The 17,623-nt window shown below is 38.1% G+C and overlaps 1 protein-coding gene across 2 annotated transcripts in view; it reads right to left on the minus strand.

The window, feature by feature from the left end:
- Positions 1 to 17,623, minus strand: part of SLCO5A1 (solute carrier organic anion transporter family member 5A1) — a 73,728-nt gene that overhangs the window by 20,673 nt on the left and 35,432 nt on the right. For both annotated transcript variants that reach the window (XM_048077052.2, XM_066993071.1), the window contains 3 exons: positions 15,413 to 15,639; positions 7,499 to 7,663; positions 2,510 to 2,708 (listed from right to left, as the gene is read on the minus strand). In XM_048077052.2, coding sequence (XP_047933009.2) covers positions 2,510 to 2,708; positions 7,499 to 7,663; positions 15,413 to 15,639 — 591 coding nt within the window. The remainder of the gene's footprint in view (positions 1 to 2,509; positions 2,709 to 7,498; positions 7,664 to 15,412; positions 15,640 to 17,623) is intronic.

Genomic DNA, 17,623 nt, shown 5'->3' on the forward strand with positions numbered 1-17,623 from the left:
TGCTTATTTGCACGTATTTCTATGCTAACTAAAACCCAGCTTGTCCATCTCTTATGTGCTGGCTTATGTCTCAGCTTGCCAAAGGAAAAGAGCTACTTTTTTAAATGTAAGAGCAAAGAAAGGTAGAACTGAACATACAAATCCAGAGAAAATCACGAAAAGAGAATCTCCCCTACAGTATGTCTACACTGCTCAATGCAGCTGAGATCTCCAGGCTGCTGCCAGCACAGGTACCTCAGACAACAGACCTGACACAGCCATGCTAAGGCAGAGCACTGTGCAAGACAATTTACTCTGAACCAAACAGCTGTAGTGCTTCTTGTATCTCATCTGGTATGTTGAACTGGCTTTGATGTCCATACACTGTGCTGTGTGCAGTGAATGAAGAACATGTTTTATTAAACCTCAGAATGAAAGCATGCTTTTTTTGTTGCAAGAACAATTACATTCTTTGATGTCTGAGCAGAAGAGCTCCTTACCAAGTAAATGATTTGAAGCTATCAAATGATTGACCATGAAGAATAACAGAATTTTTACCATGTCATATTTTCAAGATGAATTTATGAGTAGTAGTGCTTCTTTATTACCATTTTTTAATCAGCTGATTTGATCACTGCACTAATAAAAAGTCATATAGCGCTGAGGCTGCAATCTCCTGAACCCTGATTTATCACATGCTGGTTATTCCCAATTTCTGATGACATTACTGCCTAAGCATACCAATTTTTATACTGATTTCAAAGACTTGATATACTTCAGTATTTCACCAAATTCTGCCATTACTATGTCTCATCTCTTGTAAGTAAGAAGAATTAGATGAAGATGTAAAAGAACTAATGCTACTGCACTTTCAGAACAGGTGTGGATAGATTCCTCTTTCAATTCATGCATTTACTGCAAATTCTATTTACCACAAAAATGAATTAGATACTCTTACAATTCTAATGTGAGTGTTCACATACCAATAGTTTGCCTTGACTTCAATTTCGGAATAGATTTAAATTAAAAAACACTTTTTCACAGGCAGAGAACTACAACCTTCTCATTAGTCAGACAGGGACATTCTCACTCACCGCACAGTTCAGTTCATTGCTATCTGAAGTTTATATTTTATTTCCTAATAATTTTCATTTCTTCACCTACCCCTGCAGTCTTTCAACAAACATCACCAGAAGATGGACAATTAAACTGTCCTACCCACCTTCCATTCCCATTTTCTCCTTCTTCAGCCCACTATGCTCAGATCAGGATTTACTGACCATGCTACTCCGCTCCACAGTTAGGCCATTGGCACTGAGATTTAACTCTAGGTATTAAGAACAAAAAGAATCATACAAGCTTTCCACCAGCTCAAGCCCTTCAGTTGCTCGTCTTCCTTGCTCTAGAATTAGGGTTTGACAGCAACTTAGTAACACACACAACATACAGTGCAATATGTTCTCTATGAAAACAGTGTCTATTTTCTCCCTCCCTTGTTTCCTATTCTTCCTCTTTGTTTTTCATTTGGCTTGCTCACTGCCCCAGTGTAGATTTTTCCTCATTTGATCATCCCTTTTCCTGCTCCACAATTCTTCTACAGTTTCTTCCAAAACTCAAAATGTTAAGCTGAGCCTTAAAACCAAGATATTGAAATGTCTTTGATACCCAGCAACTAGCCATAAAAAAGAGGCAGACATTGTCTCAGATGTAGAAGCGAAGTGAAAAATAATGATTCAGATAAGTTTGCACTCATCTGAAGAAATCTATTTTGTGGAAAATTTAATGTATTTCATAAGAAAAAAAATAAAAGCTCGTGATCAGGCTTGTGAGGAACTACCTTTCAGTGAAATACCTTCTCACAACTTTTACCACATTTTCTTGCTTCCAAATATCCCCAGTTTTTAAAAAATGGCCTATCATGCATTTCTTGACGTCACAGCCTAAACCTCTCACTCCCATTACCTTCCCACGTTCATTCTTTCTTGTTCATGACAGCCTTCTTTAAGGGTTATAATCTGGTCAGTGTCCCTGGCAAGCAATGGAGGGCCTTCACACAACTCGTTAAGGGGTTCAGAAGCAGCACACATCACGAATGTCAACAGCATATGCACAAATAATTTATCCCAAATTCGGACTGAAGACGTAAGATACTATTATGGTCATATTAAACAAACCTATTCGGAAATAATCTTTACAATCCCTTTAGTATTTTCACAATTTTCCTGAGCAGAAAACATTTTGAAACACTATCTAAAGTTTTGGCAATCTACACAGTATATTATTATTATCCTGTGAAATTCACTGAAATCCATCCTAATGCATTTTTCCATCCCTCAAAAAGATGAGTTATAACATAGACTACATTAAAAAACTGACGTAAAATGGAAGGGCCACGTAATATATGTTCATACTACAATACTCACCATATTCCTATTTGATCATGTGGCTTCTTCAGCGTATTAGCCATCAGCATTTTTTACATTTCTTTACCAGGCTTATTGGAAAAAGCTGGTGATTCAAAGATACTTACCCAGTTGTATAAGGTATATTTATTCCCCCTAGATTAATGCTTTCACATCCAACAATGAAGAGAGTTGAAAAGCACAGCAAAGACACACCACTGCAGATCATAGCCAACTTTGCAGACTCTCTCGCACCAAGTTTCAGTTTTTTGATAATGTAGCCGCCTAGGACAATACCAACACCAGCACTTGGAACAATAATCACACCTGCCAGGAAGAAATTCAAGTAACATTAAAACAGGATGTACAGAAATAGAATAAAACATAAATATTGTTTTAATTCCCTAATTAGATTACTATAAACGCTGTACTAAGATCTCCATTGTCTGATTCTCTGCTAGCTAGCAAACTGAGTCAGACTTTTCAAACCTCTGGAGTGTTGTCAAAGAATTAATAAAAGCCTCCTTATGATATTACCAGCAGCCAAAGCACTATAAGAGACCTATTGTATTTACAAGCAGAAACATTGCTTTGTATTTATTTTAGAATAGGGAGAAGGGATATGCATTGCTCCCGATTACTAAAAATATGAAGAAATCCAAATTTGGACATGGATCTTCCTCTTCTTACTCACATGATTTGGTCCAGCAAAGCACAGATGTTAACCTAAGGCAGGACCCCTGAAGCCTGCCCAACTGGGAGCACATGCAGGCAGCTGGCTGTGAATTCTGCGTTCTGGTAACTTGGCTCAAGTGGAATAGCACTTTCCTACATCAGCAGCCCCATTCATTTCAGCACAGCCACTCAAGGTCTAAACTGATCAAACATGATTAAAGAAATTAAGATATAAGAATTAAATCAAAGACAGTAAGTTTAAGTCACAAAAGAAAGTCATTGGTGACAGTTTGGCTATATGACACAAGGCTGTCCTTACTTCCCTGTGCCTGAGGTGTTAAATTTTTTTAACTGACATGTGAGAAAGACTTTAAATAAGGTCTTTGCTAATAAAGATGTGTATATAAATTCCATATATAAATATGGAATTTGAACAACTTTGGCAGCTGCATCTAGGGAGAAAGAGCTAAATACTATAATCCAAATTCTTAAAGATGTTGGTCTTGTTTCTAAAGAAGCCTGCAAGACTATCACTTGAAAATATCTTTAATATTATCACAAAGCAATGATATTCTCATATAATATTCTCATTCTCTGCTACTTTATGTAAAGGTGAAGGAGACGTTATCAAAATGTTGAGATTGAGAAAGCAAAAATAAGAGGTAAAAATAGTTGCTGCCTTAATTGTACTTCCATCACCAATGACATTATAAAGTAAAATGTCATTTCATGGGGAAGATTCTTAATAACAACCCATCACAGAATCAAAAAGTTTCAAAAGAGCAGAATTTAAATTTATAACCCTTTCTAGGAGAATTAAATGATTTCACAAAGTTCAGATCTGTTACTTCTCTCAAGTTTCAGTGAGTGAAATATGAACAAGGGAAGAGATGCCAATCCTTTCACTTGCACTGAAAATCTTCTCTTTAAAAGACAATGGTAACCCAGTCACCTAAGCCTGCCATGCATGCCCTGCTCTAAGAAGTCTACATCAGAGAAGCCCATGTACCCAACGAAGGCAGACTGGGATCACTTGTGATGGCTTCTGAAACACCCATGTCAGATGAACCAAATTCCATGAACCAAATCCTTGATTACACTAGTTACATGAATTAAGGATATACCTCAAGGTAAGGGCTTATTGGATATAATTAAACTTTGTATTTTATTAGTCCTTCCACCTTACAACTTAGCTTTGAGTTCTTAACATATTCTGGACCTGAATTTATCTTCTCGTTCGTATTCTCTTGAGGGCACGTATGTTAGAAAAGCCTGTCATTAGGTGTGAGACTGTGTGTGTCTATGTCTAGTTTCTTGTCAAAACTGAGCATGTAAGTATTTTGTGAGGCATTAGGTTAGTGGCTGTTCTGTTAGTGAGTTATACTGCACTGATGTTTGCAGACATCCTCTGCCACAAAGAGATTAGAACATAAAAAAGATTAGAACATAAATAAAGAGGAGATGAGCAGGAACAAACTGCCTGCCCAGGCTGTCTCTCATTCAGGAGAATGAAAAGGTAAGGGCAAACCTACACAGAGGAAGCATAAAGAGAAATTCCTCTACGCAAACTAGAGCAGGGGATGGAAAAGCCTTTCTGGGAGAAACTGGAAGGGCAGAAGCAGATTTAGCTGCTTGTGGTGAAAAGAGCAGACATAAGTGCTCATTCCTTCTTGCGTGTCAGGAAGGCTGAGAAGTTCCTTTGCCCCAAGTACAAATTCTTCATCCCTATGCTCTTCTCCTTTTCTGCAGGGGATGTAAAATCAGAAGTGATATACTGTCAAGGGAACGCTGCTGCTACGCTGCACTTCAAGGAGAGCTTACAGGGCAAAGCAAAGCATGTACATCTAATCAGGACACGCATTCTTCATTTTCAAAGCCATTTAGAGGAATAAAGCTTAAGATCTGATACTATGCTGTTGCACTGCACTTTCCTTCATTTTATAATGACAGTTTGGCTTACAGGAATTGTGCATGTGCCAAAAAAACTCCTTGCTACAGTGCTCCAAGGCAGTATCAGCTTTCAGTCAGCAATTTTCAGGCTTTGTCCCTTTTTGCTGTTGTCAGCTGCAGCACTTGAGGCTTTCCACAGTGGCAAAAGATGATATTAACAGCTACTAATAGTCTAGTAACAGAAAACTGCAATATTTGCTAAGAGGGATACACTTCCAAAGAGAATACTGTAGAGATTTTCAATCCAATTCTGTCTGAGATAATGTGCTACTACACCATTTCTAGAGCTAAAGGGGGATCCAACCTATTTGTAACCAGCTTAGCACAAGTTACCAGAGCAGGGCTTTATAATAGAGCAGCTCTTCCAATTACAAATTATTTGAACTCTAACTCTTTTTCACAAGTAAATCTTCTATCAAAGCATGAGAAATGTTAACTGTATTTGTCTAATAACTACCTGCAACCTAAAGTCAAAGTTAATTTGGGGGTAAATCAAGAAAGCCTGAAGGAGGCTACACATGGAAAACAAAATTCCAAACAAGACAAGACTGCAGCACAAACTGCACAAGTTCAAGACGTGAAATTTGGCACATGGCATTTTTGCTGATGATTAATGCCATGTTTGGTTAAAAACAGAAACAAATTAATTAATTCTAGCTAATTAAGGAATTGCTGCTTATGAATTGCGATGGAAAATGACCAACATAAAATTTGTATCAGTCACATAAGATTCAGCAAGGCAATTTTTATATAAAACACAGTAAAACAAATAAATTGTAAGTCCTCCTTTTGCTAACCAGAAAATTTTGTAAACTGAATGTGTCATTTATTAGATTAACTAACAGCAATCTAATGCAAAATCCCATTTCCTTTTCCCATTTTTCCTAGAAAAAGAATTTAGAAAATTAATAACAACTGTTGACATTCGTGGTAAGTTTAGGAGTTGGAGGTGTGGAAGCAGTGCTCACTTGCCCATGTTGAACATACAGTCTAGCTATTTCATCTTCTTCTGGTGCCTTAAAATAGTCTTTATCTACCAATTTCTAACAGGGGAAACTACACATCCCAACAACACAGGGGAATCTTCATATCCTCAGTAGGGTCACATCTTTTTTTTTCTTCTTTTAATGTGCTGGCTATTGAATGTTTTGGCTTATCCTGAGAATGGAGTGAGTTACTGAGTAGCAATCCCATTAAGACTCATTGCAGCAAAACTCCTAGGCATGTGTAGCTACATTAAACTTCAGGTAGAATCTTGGCTCCATCAATCAAATTTTCCTGCTTAGATACAGCATACAGGGATTTCATGCCCCATAAGAAAATCTTATCCTAGCAAGTTCTCAAACAGATGTCACCTCATGGTGCTTCTCTGATGCTTCTCCTCAACACTCTAGAGAAATTTCTCATGTTTCTTTCAGCCACTGTAGGTGACAAATGATTCCCATGTGTCTCTGTGTCTTGCCCCTGTTTATCTCAGTACTTTTTATCTTCTCCTCATACTTCACCCATAACTTCCTCCCATAACTCACTCTCCATCTCACTATGCCTTCTCAGGTGTAATACCCAGAAACATGGGAGAGCAAAGAATTAACCTGCCTAGCATTAGCAGCTATTCTGTATGGGAAGCAGTAAGGAGAAGGCAAAAAGATGCTTATAAACAAAAAGAAGACACTGACTGAGACAAGTGTCTCTGATGCACTTAGGAGAGAAGGGAGATGACCTTCCTGCTGTGGGCCCCAATTCTGCACAAAAATTTAGTTCCTTCCCCTAGGGGAGCTGCAGGTGGAGCTCATCCCTCCCTCATCCCAGAGCAGTTATGAAGCTGCAGAACAGAAACTTTGAAGCTATGTTAATAGCTGACTTGGCTGAACTTTACTACGGCAGCAGGGGAAGTACCACAGCTGCAAAAGAGGGGCCTCAGACCTGAAATGCCAGGAGAGGGAGCATTTAGTGAGCTCTCCTGACTAGGCTGGATTGCTGTGTGCTCAGTGTTAATAAGCAATTAGGGAGAAGACCATCAGCCTGGAGGGGAGAAATGAGTAAAGGAAGGATGGTACAAATAAACAATTGGTCACTGGAGAGAAGGAAAGGTTATGATATTTTAAAGATCAAAGAGGAAGTAAAATTCACATAAAATAAGAACAGTTTTAAAATATCTTTTAAGCCACACAAATCACAGCAACACTCCTGGGCATTTTCTAGCTTGTTTTTGTTGCTTTCTTTCCCCCTGAAGGCTATTAACATATTAGAAAATGTCACTATCTAGGCTTATGGGAAAAAAAACTCTTTAACAATATAAATAGGTTCACATTTTACTAAACAAATATAGCAAACATCAAAGAACAGCCTGAATATCTAATAATCACAAATGCACAAAGCTGAATTGAATAACCTGCTCTAAAAACCATGTTCTGTTCATTCCTATATTGATTTATTTCATCAGCCAAAGAACAACAACCCTTGTAACATTACACTCATTGGCAATGCCTTACCAGTGTAGATGCTGGCATTGGAAGCTGGGATGCCAAACTGTGACTCGATGAACTTGGGAATGAAGGTAATAAAAGCTGTAACAATGGCACTCTCAGCTGTGTATGACAAACTCACAAAAAGGAATGTCATGTTGCTTAAGATCCTGACAGCTGCTCTTGGAAGCTCTATAAAGTGACAAAAATGAGAAATGAATGTTATAAATAATGAGCGAAAAACAAAAGCAAACTGGAACAAAACAAATTGATTTTCTTTGAGATGGACTGTAAATAATGGCTTGCTAGCATCTGGCTATTTGCTGAGCGGAAGGGAGAGTGCATATTTTGCATTGCACTCTTTGCTGATTGCTCTTACACTATCTCACTGCATCGCCCCAGGGCTGCAGTCCCATTTTTCACAAACAGAACTGAAGACTGCTTTAACAAAAAATGTCTAAAGAAACAGAGCCCACGCAGTAACAGTAAAAAGCAAGGGAAAACAGCAAGAAATTGTAGCAAATTTGGAATTAATCTGATGTCTTATTTTGAAATAGCACCCTGCGGAACCGACAATACTGAATTTTGCACTCCACATGAGGAAAAAAGACCCCATACCCTTCTGTAACTTACTGCTTAAAAGACCACACTTGGAAAGCTGGGATAATAATACTATAATTTGAAAAGGAAACCAAAAGATTTTATATTAAACATTTTTGTACATGATTAAAAAATTTTAACAATGCATGCAGACAAAGCTTACTGAAATAATAATGTCAATATCAATGAATCTCAACATACGTTACATACAACTAATATTCCCAGAAGGGATAAAAGAATCAATTAAAAATGAGAGCATATCATTAGGTTAAATTGAAAAAGTGTTCATAGATGTTGCAATTATCCTCAAACCAAATACCAAAACCCCATGAAATTCAGAACTGTAGTTAAAAGAAACACTTAAATCATTTTAATTCAGTCCTTTAGCAATGTCAAGGTGATGATAGCTCTATTCACGACTTTTTTTCTTTTTTTTCAGATTAGATGGCACGATTTTTAAACATTTTTTTTCCCTTGGGGCTTCTACCAAGATCAGATGTTCTGTCCAAGCATGACAAGTATTATTTTCAGCCCAACATTAGCTTCCTACTTTTCATGTGAACTGAACCAAAGCCCACTGAATTCAATGCCAAGAATGCCCATTAGAAATATAATGTATTGAGTAAATGTAGAAGAGCAGAACTCCTGAGCAGGAACATTACTGAAGCTAAAAGTTGTCAAGTCAAAACTCTGTCTCATTTACTCCATTGACTCCAGCAGGTTATCTGTATAAAAGCAAACAGAGTTTAGAATCCTGTCAAGTCGAAGCTTGTCAGACTGCAAATTAGCACCTCAGTTGTCTGACTGCATCCAGTCTTAGCTTATGCCAGTTGTCAAAAATAATCAATTCATTATGAGTATGGGGTTTATAATTTTAATGTAGGCAAATGCTCTCTCGCTGCCTCTATGAAGAAAAATATTAAATGTTAAATACTAAATTTGCTGGAAATAAGTGATGAATAACCTGTATTGAGAAGCACTGATAAATTTGAATCTTGATGTTTTTAACCTCTTAGTGTTTTTTGTTTTTGTTTTAATTGTGGCACTGTTTACAATTGCAGAACAGAAAAACAAAAGAAAACACAAGCCTAAGGCAATATAATATCAACGTGTCTGCAATATATGTAATGCAGCTGTCCATGTGCAAAAATTACATTACAGTATTGAGTACCAAAAAAAAAAGTTTACTGGTATTTATTGTCAAATATGACGCGTGTTCAAAATACAACTGATCAAAATTCATTTCGTTGTCCAAGAGAAAATGAAAGGGATAAAACATCAATGATTTACAATACCTTTAGCCCTCAAACCTCATCGACTTTTGCTTTATGTCTGTTTTTGGTTTAGTTTGGGTTGGGTTATCTGATAGAGTCATAGATGCAAAGAGAAACCAAAGAACGAGAAGCTTTTGCAGAGCTTCTCATGAGGCTAAGATGATGCAGTTTAAGAAAACTGCTGCCACAGGGTTGCAGTGGTGCAGCTGTAGCAGGATTTCCCTGGGGACATGGTGCGGGATTGAATGCCTCTCCCTCAAAATGACAGCAAACAGTTACGACCATGCTGCTGCCACTGTGAGAAAGGAGTCAAGAAAAATAAAGTGTGTCAGGATCAGATCTGCTAGAAACTGAGCTATTGGGTGTTTTTAATTATGAGCAGCAACATTCAGTTGTCTGGGTGAGGAGGGGATGACAGAAACGCTGGCAGAGAGACCATGCACTGGCTGAGGCAACCCATCACAGCACCAAGAGCCAGAGCTGGCAAATGCACGATACCAGCCTCAAACAAAAGAGACATCTTCATCTTACAAGATCTTTTCCCTCCCGGGAAGACAGAAATGACAGAAGGGGAACAAAGAGCAAAAAGAGAAAATTTTGCTCAGAGAAACAAAAAAAAAGCCAACATCCTCTAGGACTCCTGGTTGGCCCCTACCATTTTTTTTTGTATCAATGGTGACTCAGCAAGAACACAAATTTCCCTGTTTTCAAATGCAGCAAATAGATAGGACATCTTTACTCCAACTCTGTCCTCCCTGCCAAAGTTTTAGTGAAAAAAACACATAAAGGTATACAATTGAAAACTTCTTACAGAAGTGAAGGTGCCTGTTCAGTAACAGCGAGTGGCCTTACCATCAGCCAGCCACTCTGTCAGTGTACTCTAACTTTGTTCAAGGCTATTAGGATCACGTATGATACGTACACAGACATACAACTGGTATGAGTAATCCAAAAAAACCTGAGAAAAACAACAGCATCTTTCACATTTCAACCTCATAATACTGACTTAAAGTAGGTGTTGGTGGAAGAGTGACTTTGAGTAGGCCTCCTAAAAAGCTTTGCACATCAGACAGGTGTTCACGTGCTCAATAAATGTGGAAGAAAATAACAAGATGATGACTTTCAAAGACTGGACATCACAAAGAGAAATGTCATTTCACTAGGATGATGAATTTGGTGTTCTCTGTAGAAACAAACTAGAAGTCTCTGGCCCAGAACTAAATCCAAGGTCTCTGCTAAAATTATTATTTTAAAGGACCTTGTCCAAATATAATACCTAGTAAAGTTTAGCTCTTCCTGGTAAAACTGATCTTCGGGAAAATGTATGGTTTAGAATTTTTTAACCTAAAGATACCAAACAACTAATTAGATAAACAACTGCGGAGCTATTGAACATTTTGCTCTGGCATTCTGATGTAAAGCTGTGCTTTCTGTTAACTCCTACTTATATCTTTCAGGGTACTGAGTACTCAGCCTAAAGGTCATTATTAATTTGAAAACTAATTAGCACATTCAAAACTGGATTTGTACTGCTAAATAGATAAAATTCAGAGTGTCTTGGAATAAGCACAAGTTCTCTTAAACCCATGTGAAGGATTCTCCAGGGAACAGCTCTGTTCTGATTGCTGTCATTTCTGGCACGAAATAAATCAGATAATTCCTGTATGCTGCACCAACGCATGCAACCTGTAGCAGTTGAGACTTGAAGCTCTTTGTGATTTCTGAAGAGCAACTGTCTGATACACAAGGAAAACTTGTAATATATTAAGAATTTTTCAAATAAAAATGCATATGCAGAATTGGCTTTTCCCTGGTTTCCTCCTATGATTACAGTAAAATCCTGTGCAACAGAACCTATATTACAGTCCAGAATTTAAGAATTCTAGTAAGAAGCAAGAACAATAAAAACCTTAAGGATCCTTTGTACTACATAATCAATCATGCATTTAAAACATTTCAATGTCACATTATTTTTGTGTGACTAGCCATAGGCCTAGTCTCTCATTTCAAGGTCATTATTAAACCTGTCAGATTCAGATTTTTAGTAGGTCTTCAAAAACCATCTCTCCTTTTAGCAAGTGTGTAGCAGAAACAAACTTCATTCTGTCATTTGAACAAATAAGCCTCTTATCAATTACACTCCTAAAATGGAAGCAATAATTCAGTATGTCTGCAAATACATTCACTCTACTGTGAAGTAATTAAAAATTTAAATTCTTTATTTTATTATAATTTTTTAAAATAACATAAGTATATAACTAAACATAAATTGGAACCTGCCTTGCCGGACTGGTTTGCTAGCTTACTGGCAGTTTTCTTCCCCTGCTGCTCTTTTGCCATATTTTACCTCTAGCCAGTACTCATTCTCTTTCACTGGTGTGCGGGACCACTGCTTGACTCATGGTAAGGGAAAAGCCTAAGAAAAATCTGCAAGCAATACAAATATTTGTAAATACTGCTCTAAGCAAAACTCTTAAAGCACTGCAAACAGTATTTCAATTAAAAAAAAAAAAAAACATGAAATAATCCCAACTTTATCTCCTTTACCATAATTTAATTTATATTCTTTTAGCCCTGTTCTTTTACATCTAGCCAAAGGTGAATACAACCAGGGGAATAAACTGTCTGGCTCTACAGCACCGTCCTCTTGTGGCCCACCACAAATCCCCTTGTAAGGGTGACACACCCATCAGCAAGGGGATCTCCTTCCCACCAGTGCCCAAAGCCCTGACAGCTCTGTCCAAGTCTGCAGCTTTGAGAGTGGCTTCTGCCGTACTGAAGTCCCAGGGACAGCTTCTGCATTCGCACGGTACAAAGCAGAGCCAATATGAGACAGAATTTTGGTTTTTGTCAGAATGGAAATTACCATTTTCAGTCACACATGACTATTTGTTTGCTTTTGAGCAGCTTCTCAAGGCTCCAGCTAATGCTGCTCATCACTGCATGGGGCCATGCCAACCTTTTGTATTTCGAGTCCTCCAGGATGACAGAAGCCAGGAGCAGGGGGAGCGACCTGCTCGAGGTCAGTAGCACGGCAGGACCTCCAGCCCGCGGTCTCCTGACCTCTCTGACATTTACAGGGCTCACTGAGCACCTCTGCGCACAGCCCAGCATCTCCTGCTTTTGTGCTGATTCTTACTGACTGCTCTTCGTCTACCGCAGCAACTTCAGTTGGGTTCCTCGGGGGAGCACTTTAGCACTTCACATCCCCCAGGAACTTCTTTTACCTCGGCTGATACCCTGCCATGCATTATTATCCCATCTCAGTCCCCGTTCAGGATTGACTGGGAATGGCATACGACAGCTGGCAGACGTGAAAAAGCTGACAGGAAAATTGCACTTTTAAGAGGCTGGGCTCAGAGATAATACTGCTTTAAGTACACATATATAGGGAAAAAAAAAAAAAAGACTATAAAGTACATGCAATTAACACCCATTAGATTAGATCAGTACATTTTAGGTGAGTGATATATGCATTTGCTTTCTTTACTCTGCTCCTGTATCCAATTGCATAGTCAGTTGCATTATAGCGGTAAGAAAAATGGACTGCAGAAACAGTTTCTATGGTGCAGAACCCTAAGGGTATCCATATAATAAATGAAAACAGAGTTTTTGTTTGCTCGAGTTCCTGATTTAACTGTGTGTGTGGGATTGCACTATGACTTCTTCATTATAAATCTTCTTTATCTCATGTTATTTATACTACCTCCATTTCTTCCAATAAACAACATCCAATTTTCTTCCTCCGATGACCTATTTAATGCTTTTGATACCTGCCTCAGAAGCATTCTCCCTCTCACTTTGTTTACTTGCAATATAAATAGGAAAAGACTGAATTCCAAACCCTTGTGTCTTGAAAAATGAGAAAAAGCAAAGATGGATCTATATTTTTATCTGATTCTAGCTCTATCATGGGCCAACATAAAGCCTAGGTCACTGAAGTTGGAAGATACTTGCAATAAATGATAGTGTTTTATATCTTCAGCCTGTGCTGGCAGCTATTGCAGGAAAAATGACCCTAGCTCTCTCCTATCACAACTTTTCAATTCCTTTTCATTCACCTAGAAAACTAACTTACATGAAATTAGGGCAAGTTACAGCAGGACAAGGTTTCCCAAGAAAGACAATGTCAGATCAGAAGATCAAAGTAAACAGTCTCTTCCATGAGACTTTCCCTAGCAAAGATGCACAGATTTTACAGGTTAATGGCACTGACCTCTGTCATGACAGACTGCGACATCACTGATATTTATTAGTACAGAGCAGAAGATGTGACCTACTAAATCATCTGTCTCCCAGCTATTGCCTAAGCAGAGTTTCTGCCATAACATTCTATTAAAAGATGAAGCCCTGAAACTCAATGGGAAGTATAAATTGTACGCTGCATCTCAGAAGAAGCAATGCTAAATGACTTAGACACATGTGGTCCTTTTTCCTTCCCATTATAAATGAAATTACATCAACTGAGAAGCTTGAAGCATGATCTCATTCCATAAAGCCCACTTAAACTTGAAAAATAATTAAATGACAGTGCATTCCTGCTGCAGGCCCTCTTTGCTAGGGCAAATGACACCTAATAGGAAAGCTATTATCAGCTTATAGCAAAATACTTTTCTCTGTGTTATCTCGACTCGCTCAGTGTCTTTCTGACATGTGGAATACAATGCTGTTTTTCACTGTTCCACATGGCAAAGTTTCTCTTCTAAAGAAAATGAAATGTTTTGTATAGGAGAAGCTCTAATTTGGAGGCACAAGTATTATTTTAATTCAGGATTTTGTCCGTAGAAGGTATGCTACACATTTAGGCTGATATATACCTTAGACACTTACAACATGACCTGGAAGGTGAAATTATGTTCAGAAATGGAGAACCAGCATCAGGAAAATCCTCCAGATGCAGAGTTTGGCTGAACACCTGTATCTTTTCCAGGCACACCTACAGGATGAAGCAGTTACTCTACTGTGACATTGCCGGCAATGGTTAGAAAGGAGTCCAGACTGATCTCCTGTTCCTACCTCCCTGACCTAGTTGAGAATGCCTTGATGCCTTGACAGGAGAACCCCACAACTACTTTTGCTAGGCAGAGGCCTATAGGTTTGAAGGCCCCCCCCAAAAAAAAAAAAAATGTTTGGAGTACAAATAATGTCTAATGACACAAATGACTTTTCATGATTTCTCTTAGTCCTAATTGCATCAGAGTATCATAAACCTGGAACACTCAGCTTTCATATCATAGAAATCAGGGTGGACAAAACAGCATTGATAACACAGAGGCATTAAGTTTCTTTCATTTTTGTCCTGTACTATTCAATATTACGACACTTTTAAGCCTACATTGTAAACTTCTAATTTACTTGCTTCACATTGATTCATTTTTAACAGCACTGCATTTCTTCCCATGGCATTTTATCCATCACTAGTAGTGACTGTTAAATTTCACATTAATATTTTACTTATTGAATAAAATAAAAATCACATTACTTGTCAATCTTTAGAACTCTTCTTGTTTCAAAATTAGCACTGGTTTCATTCATTCTCGCCTTTGGAAAACAAAAAAAGCTTGCAATACACAATAGCCAGGTAATACATATGAAATAAAACAATCTTCTCCAGTTACCTTGCTAAAATACATGAAGGTAATTTAACTCACTTACTAGTATTCCTTTTTACTTGTTTTGCTTCTTTTTCAGAAGAGCACTTTACACACAATAGTGTGAAGGACAGCTTAAGCAAGTATGACACCTGCAAACCACAAGGTGCACAAATGTGCCAGGTAATAGAGGTCATATAGTTTCATACAGTTATATGACCTTACAGTTTGTCATATAACTATAGCAAACAGAACATCTATTTGTCACTGATGCACAATAAACACTTCAATAATTTAAGTAAAGGGATGTCTTACTCTTACAACTGTACTTTGTAATTCTAAAAGACCGTCAATACAAAAACATAGTATTAAATACAACATGCAAAAAATCTGCCTTCAATTACACTTCACACAACCCTAGAAGATGAACCTGTAAACAAAATTTAAAGCATTTAAAACTTAAAAACAAACCTCACCTTTAACATTTTTTCCAAATCCCATAGAGGCAGGAACTGCACTGTCTGCTTGTATTTTGCTATTTGTTTTCTCTTTCATAACTTCGTCATCACTTGAAACATCATCAGAGTTCATCTTCTTTTTCTTTTTCTTTTTTTTATGTCGAGGAGGAAGCTTTTTTGGAAAGGTAAACATTGGAAATATCACAAGGAGCATTGCAATGGCACAAAGGAGAAATCCACTCCACCTAATGCCAGGAGATAGGAACAGAAATGAAAGCCAATGCATTACATGAAATAAAAACACCAAAGTGATTATTACAGGCTGTACTAGCTGGAAGGACAAATTTGCAAAATATGGAACACTGAAATTAGAGTAAATTAATTGAGTGGAGGGGAGCTTTTACTGCATTGAAACCTTTTAATTAGAAGATGTTTCTGTTGGCTTTTCTACTGATAAAGGTATTTACACAGAAACCAGCAAATGGTTTCTGAAATACTGCCAGGTTTGAGTTCCTGTAAGTTTTCCCTTCTGATAACTAGTCAGTACCAACCTCTTAGAAGTAGGCATTCACTTTTACTTTGCCTTTCTCAGATAATTCACAGTAAAGCAATACAGCATTTCTCTGGAGAACACGAAAAAGGTTATCCATGGCATTATCCATGGCATGATGTCCAGATGGATATATCAGGGCTAAATCTGTTCTGCTTTCCAGTGCCAAATTCTCAGTGCGCTGACTGTCCAACCCTCTCCCTTCCCAGTTAAGAGCTCCCGAAGCCTGGCAATGTGCTGCAGTTCATGCCAGGGCTTACGCCTAGGACCTTGCAGCTCTGCCCTGCTACCATGACCAGAAATACCCCTTCACAAATAGATCCCTCTTCTCTCCCTCTGTTTTATAAGAATGGGATAAAATCAGCCCTACAAAGACCCCTTGGCTCACACTAAACGACTTGGGGCCTACCCACAGAGGAGGATATGGGCACGGGGTGCAGTGCCAGAAACGGGCCAACAGTAAACACACAGTTATCCTCCCTGAAGCCACAAAACTTCAGTAACTTTACCACAGCCACACAGATGGGCAACAGGGCCTTACCAGACATGCAATAGGGCCTTACCAGAAAGTAAACTAGAGTTAACCTTCCACAGTCAGAAGGCAGGTAGTGCAGTATAAGGTAATATAATTTTTCCTCTACGTTTTCCTCTACTGGAAGACTGCAAGGAAACATGTCTAACTCACACCAATGCTTCCATAAAGAAGGATGACCTCTGAAGTCACCCACAGAGTTCTTCCAATGTACTGAAAGCATGGGTCTCATTAGGTACTAACCTAATTTACACCTTTGCTTGCAAGTTTCGTTGAAGTTAATCACCTTACTCCAACATTGAAGCACAACAATGAAAGTTTGAAGCTCTTTGCTTTCAAATCACAGTTTGTGGGACAAATTTTGTATTTTCGTACATCCTTTACCCTTAATAAAGTAAGCTACCTCAGGAAGCTACTAATTAAATATTTGTGCAAATTTTAAACATTCAAAAGTATAGAGGAGACAGGATTTTTTGCAGAACAAACAAAAATGTTTGACATGACTTTTGCATTGCAAACATATTGCAAACTATATTTTTAAACAAAAGCTGATCCTTACACATGTGTAATGGTTTGTGTGATAACAGGTTATGCAAAGGCAAACACCAAACAAACTTCCATGTGCAGCACTGATTCTGTTAGGAAGATTGTGCAGGGAGCTTTTGTGAGGCAAATCTAAGTTACTGAAAGTTTTCACTTGTTTTGATATTACATAAACAGAAAATCCTCCATTCACTCATTTTAGCTGATAAAATACATAGATTAGAAACCAGTCTTTCAGAAGGATCAGTCAGCACTATCGGATAGGGAATAAATCGCCAGGCTGAATAAAAATGTAGGAACATCCCTTTCAGGACCTCAAAGGCAGAAGCTGCAAAGCACTGATCAAAGAAACAATCTGTGGCAATAATAGAGAGAAATATGAAACCACCCACTCAGCGGGAAACAGCAAAGGAGACAGGGCCTTGTGATGTAGCACGAGATGAAATTCAAATCCAAAGGGACCATTATGGCAGCATACCAAGTGCTGGAGATGTCACAAATACAGCAGTGTATGTAATTATGTGCACTGTCTACATTTCACATCTTCCTGGAGCAGTATCAAAGAACTGGGAAACAGACAAAAGAGGATATCAAAAATAATAAA

This window comes from Anser cygnoides, chromosome 2 (genome assembly GCF_040182565.1).
Source record: "Anser cygnoides isolate HZ-2024a breed goose chromosome 2, Taihu_goose_T2T_genome, whole genome shotgun sequence".
NCBI classification, from domain to species: Eukaryota; Metazoa; Chordata; class Aves; order Anseriformes; family Anatidae; genus Anser; species Anser cygnoides.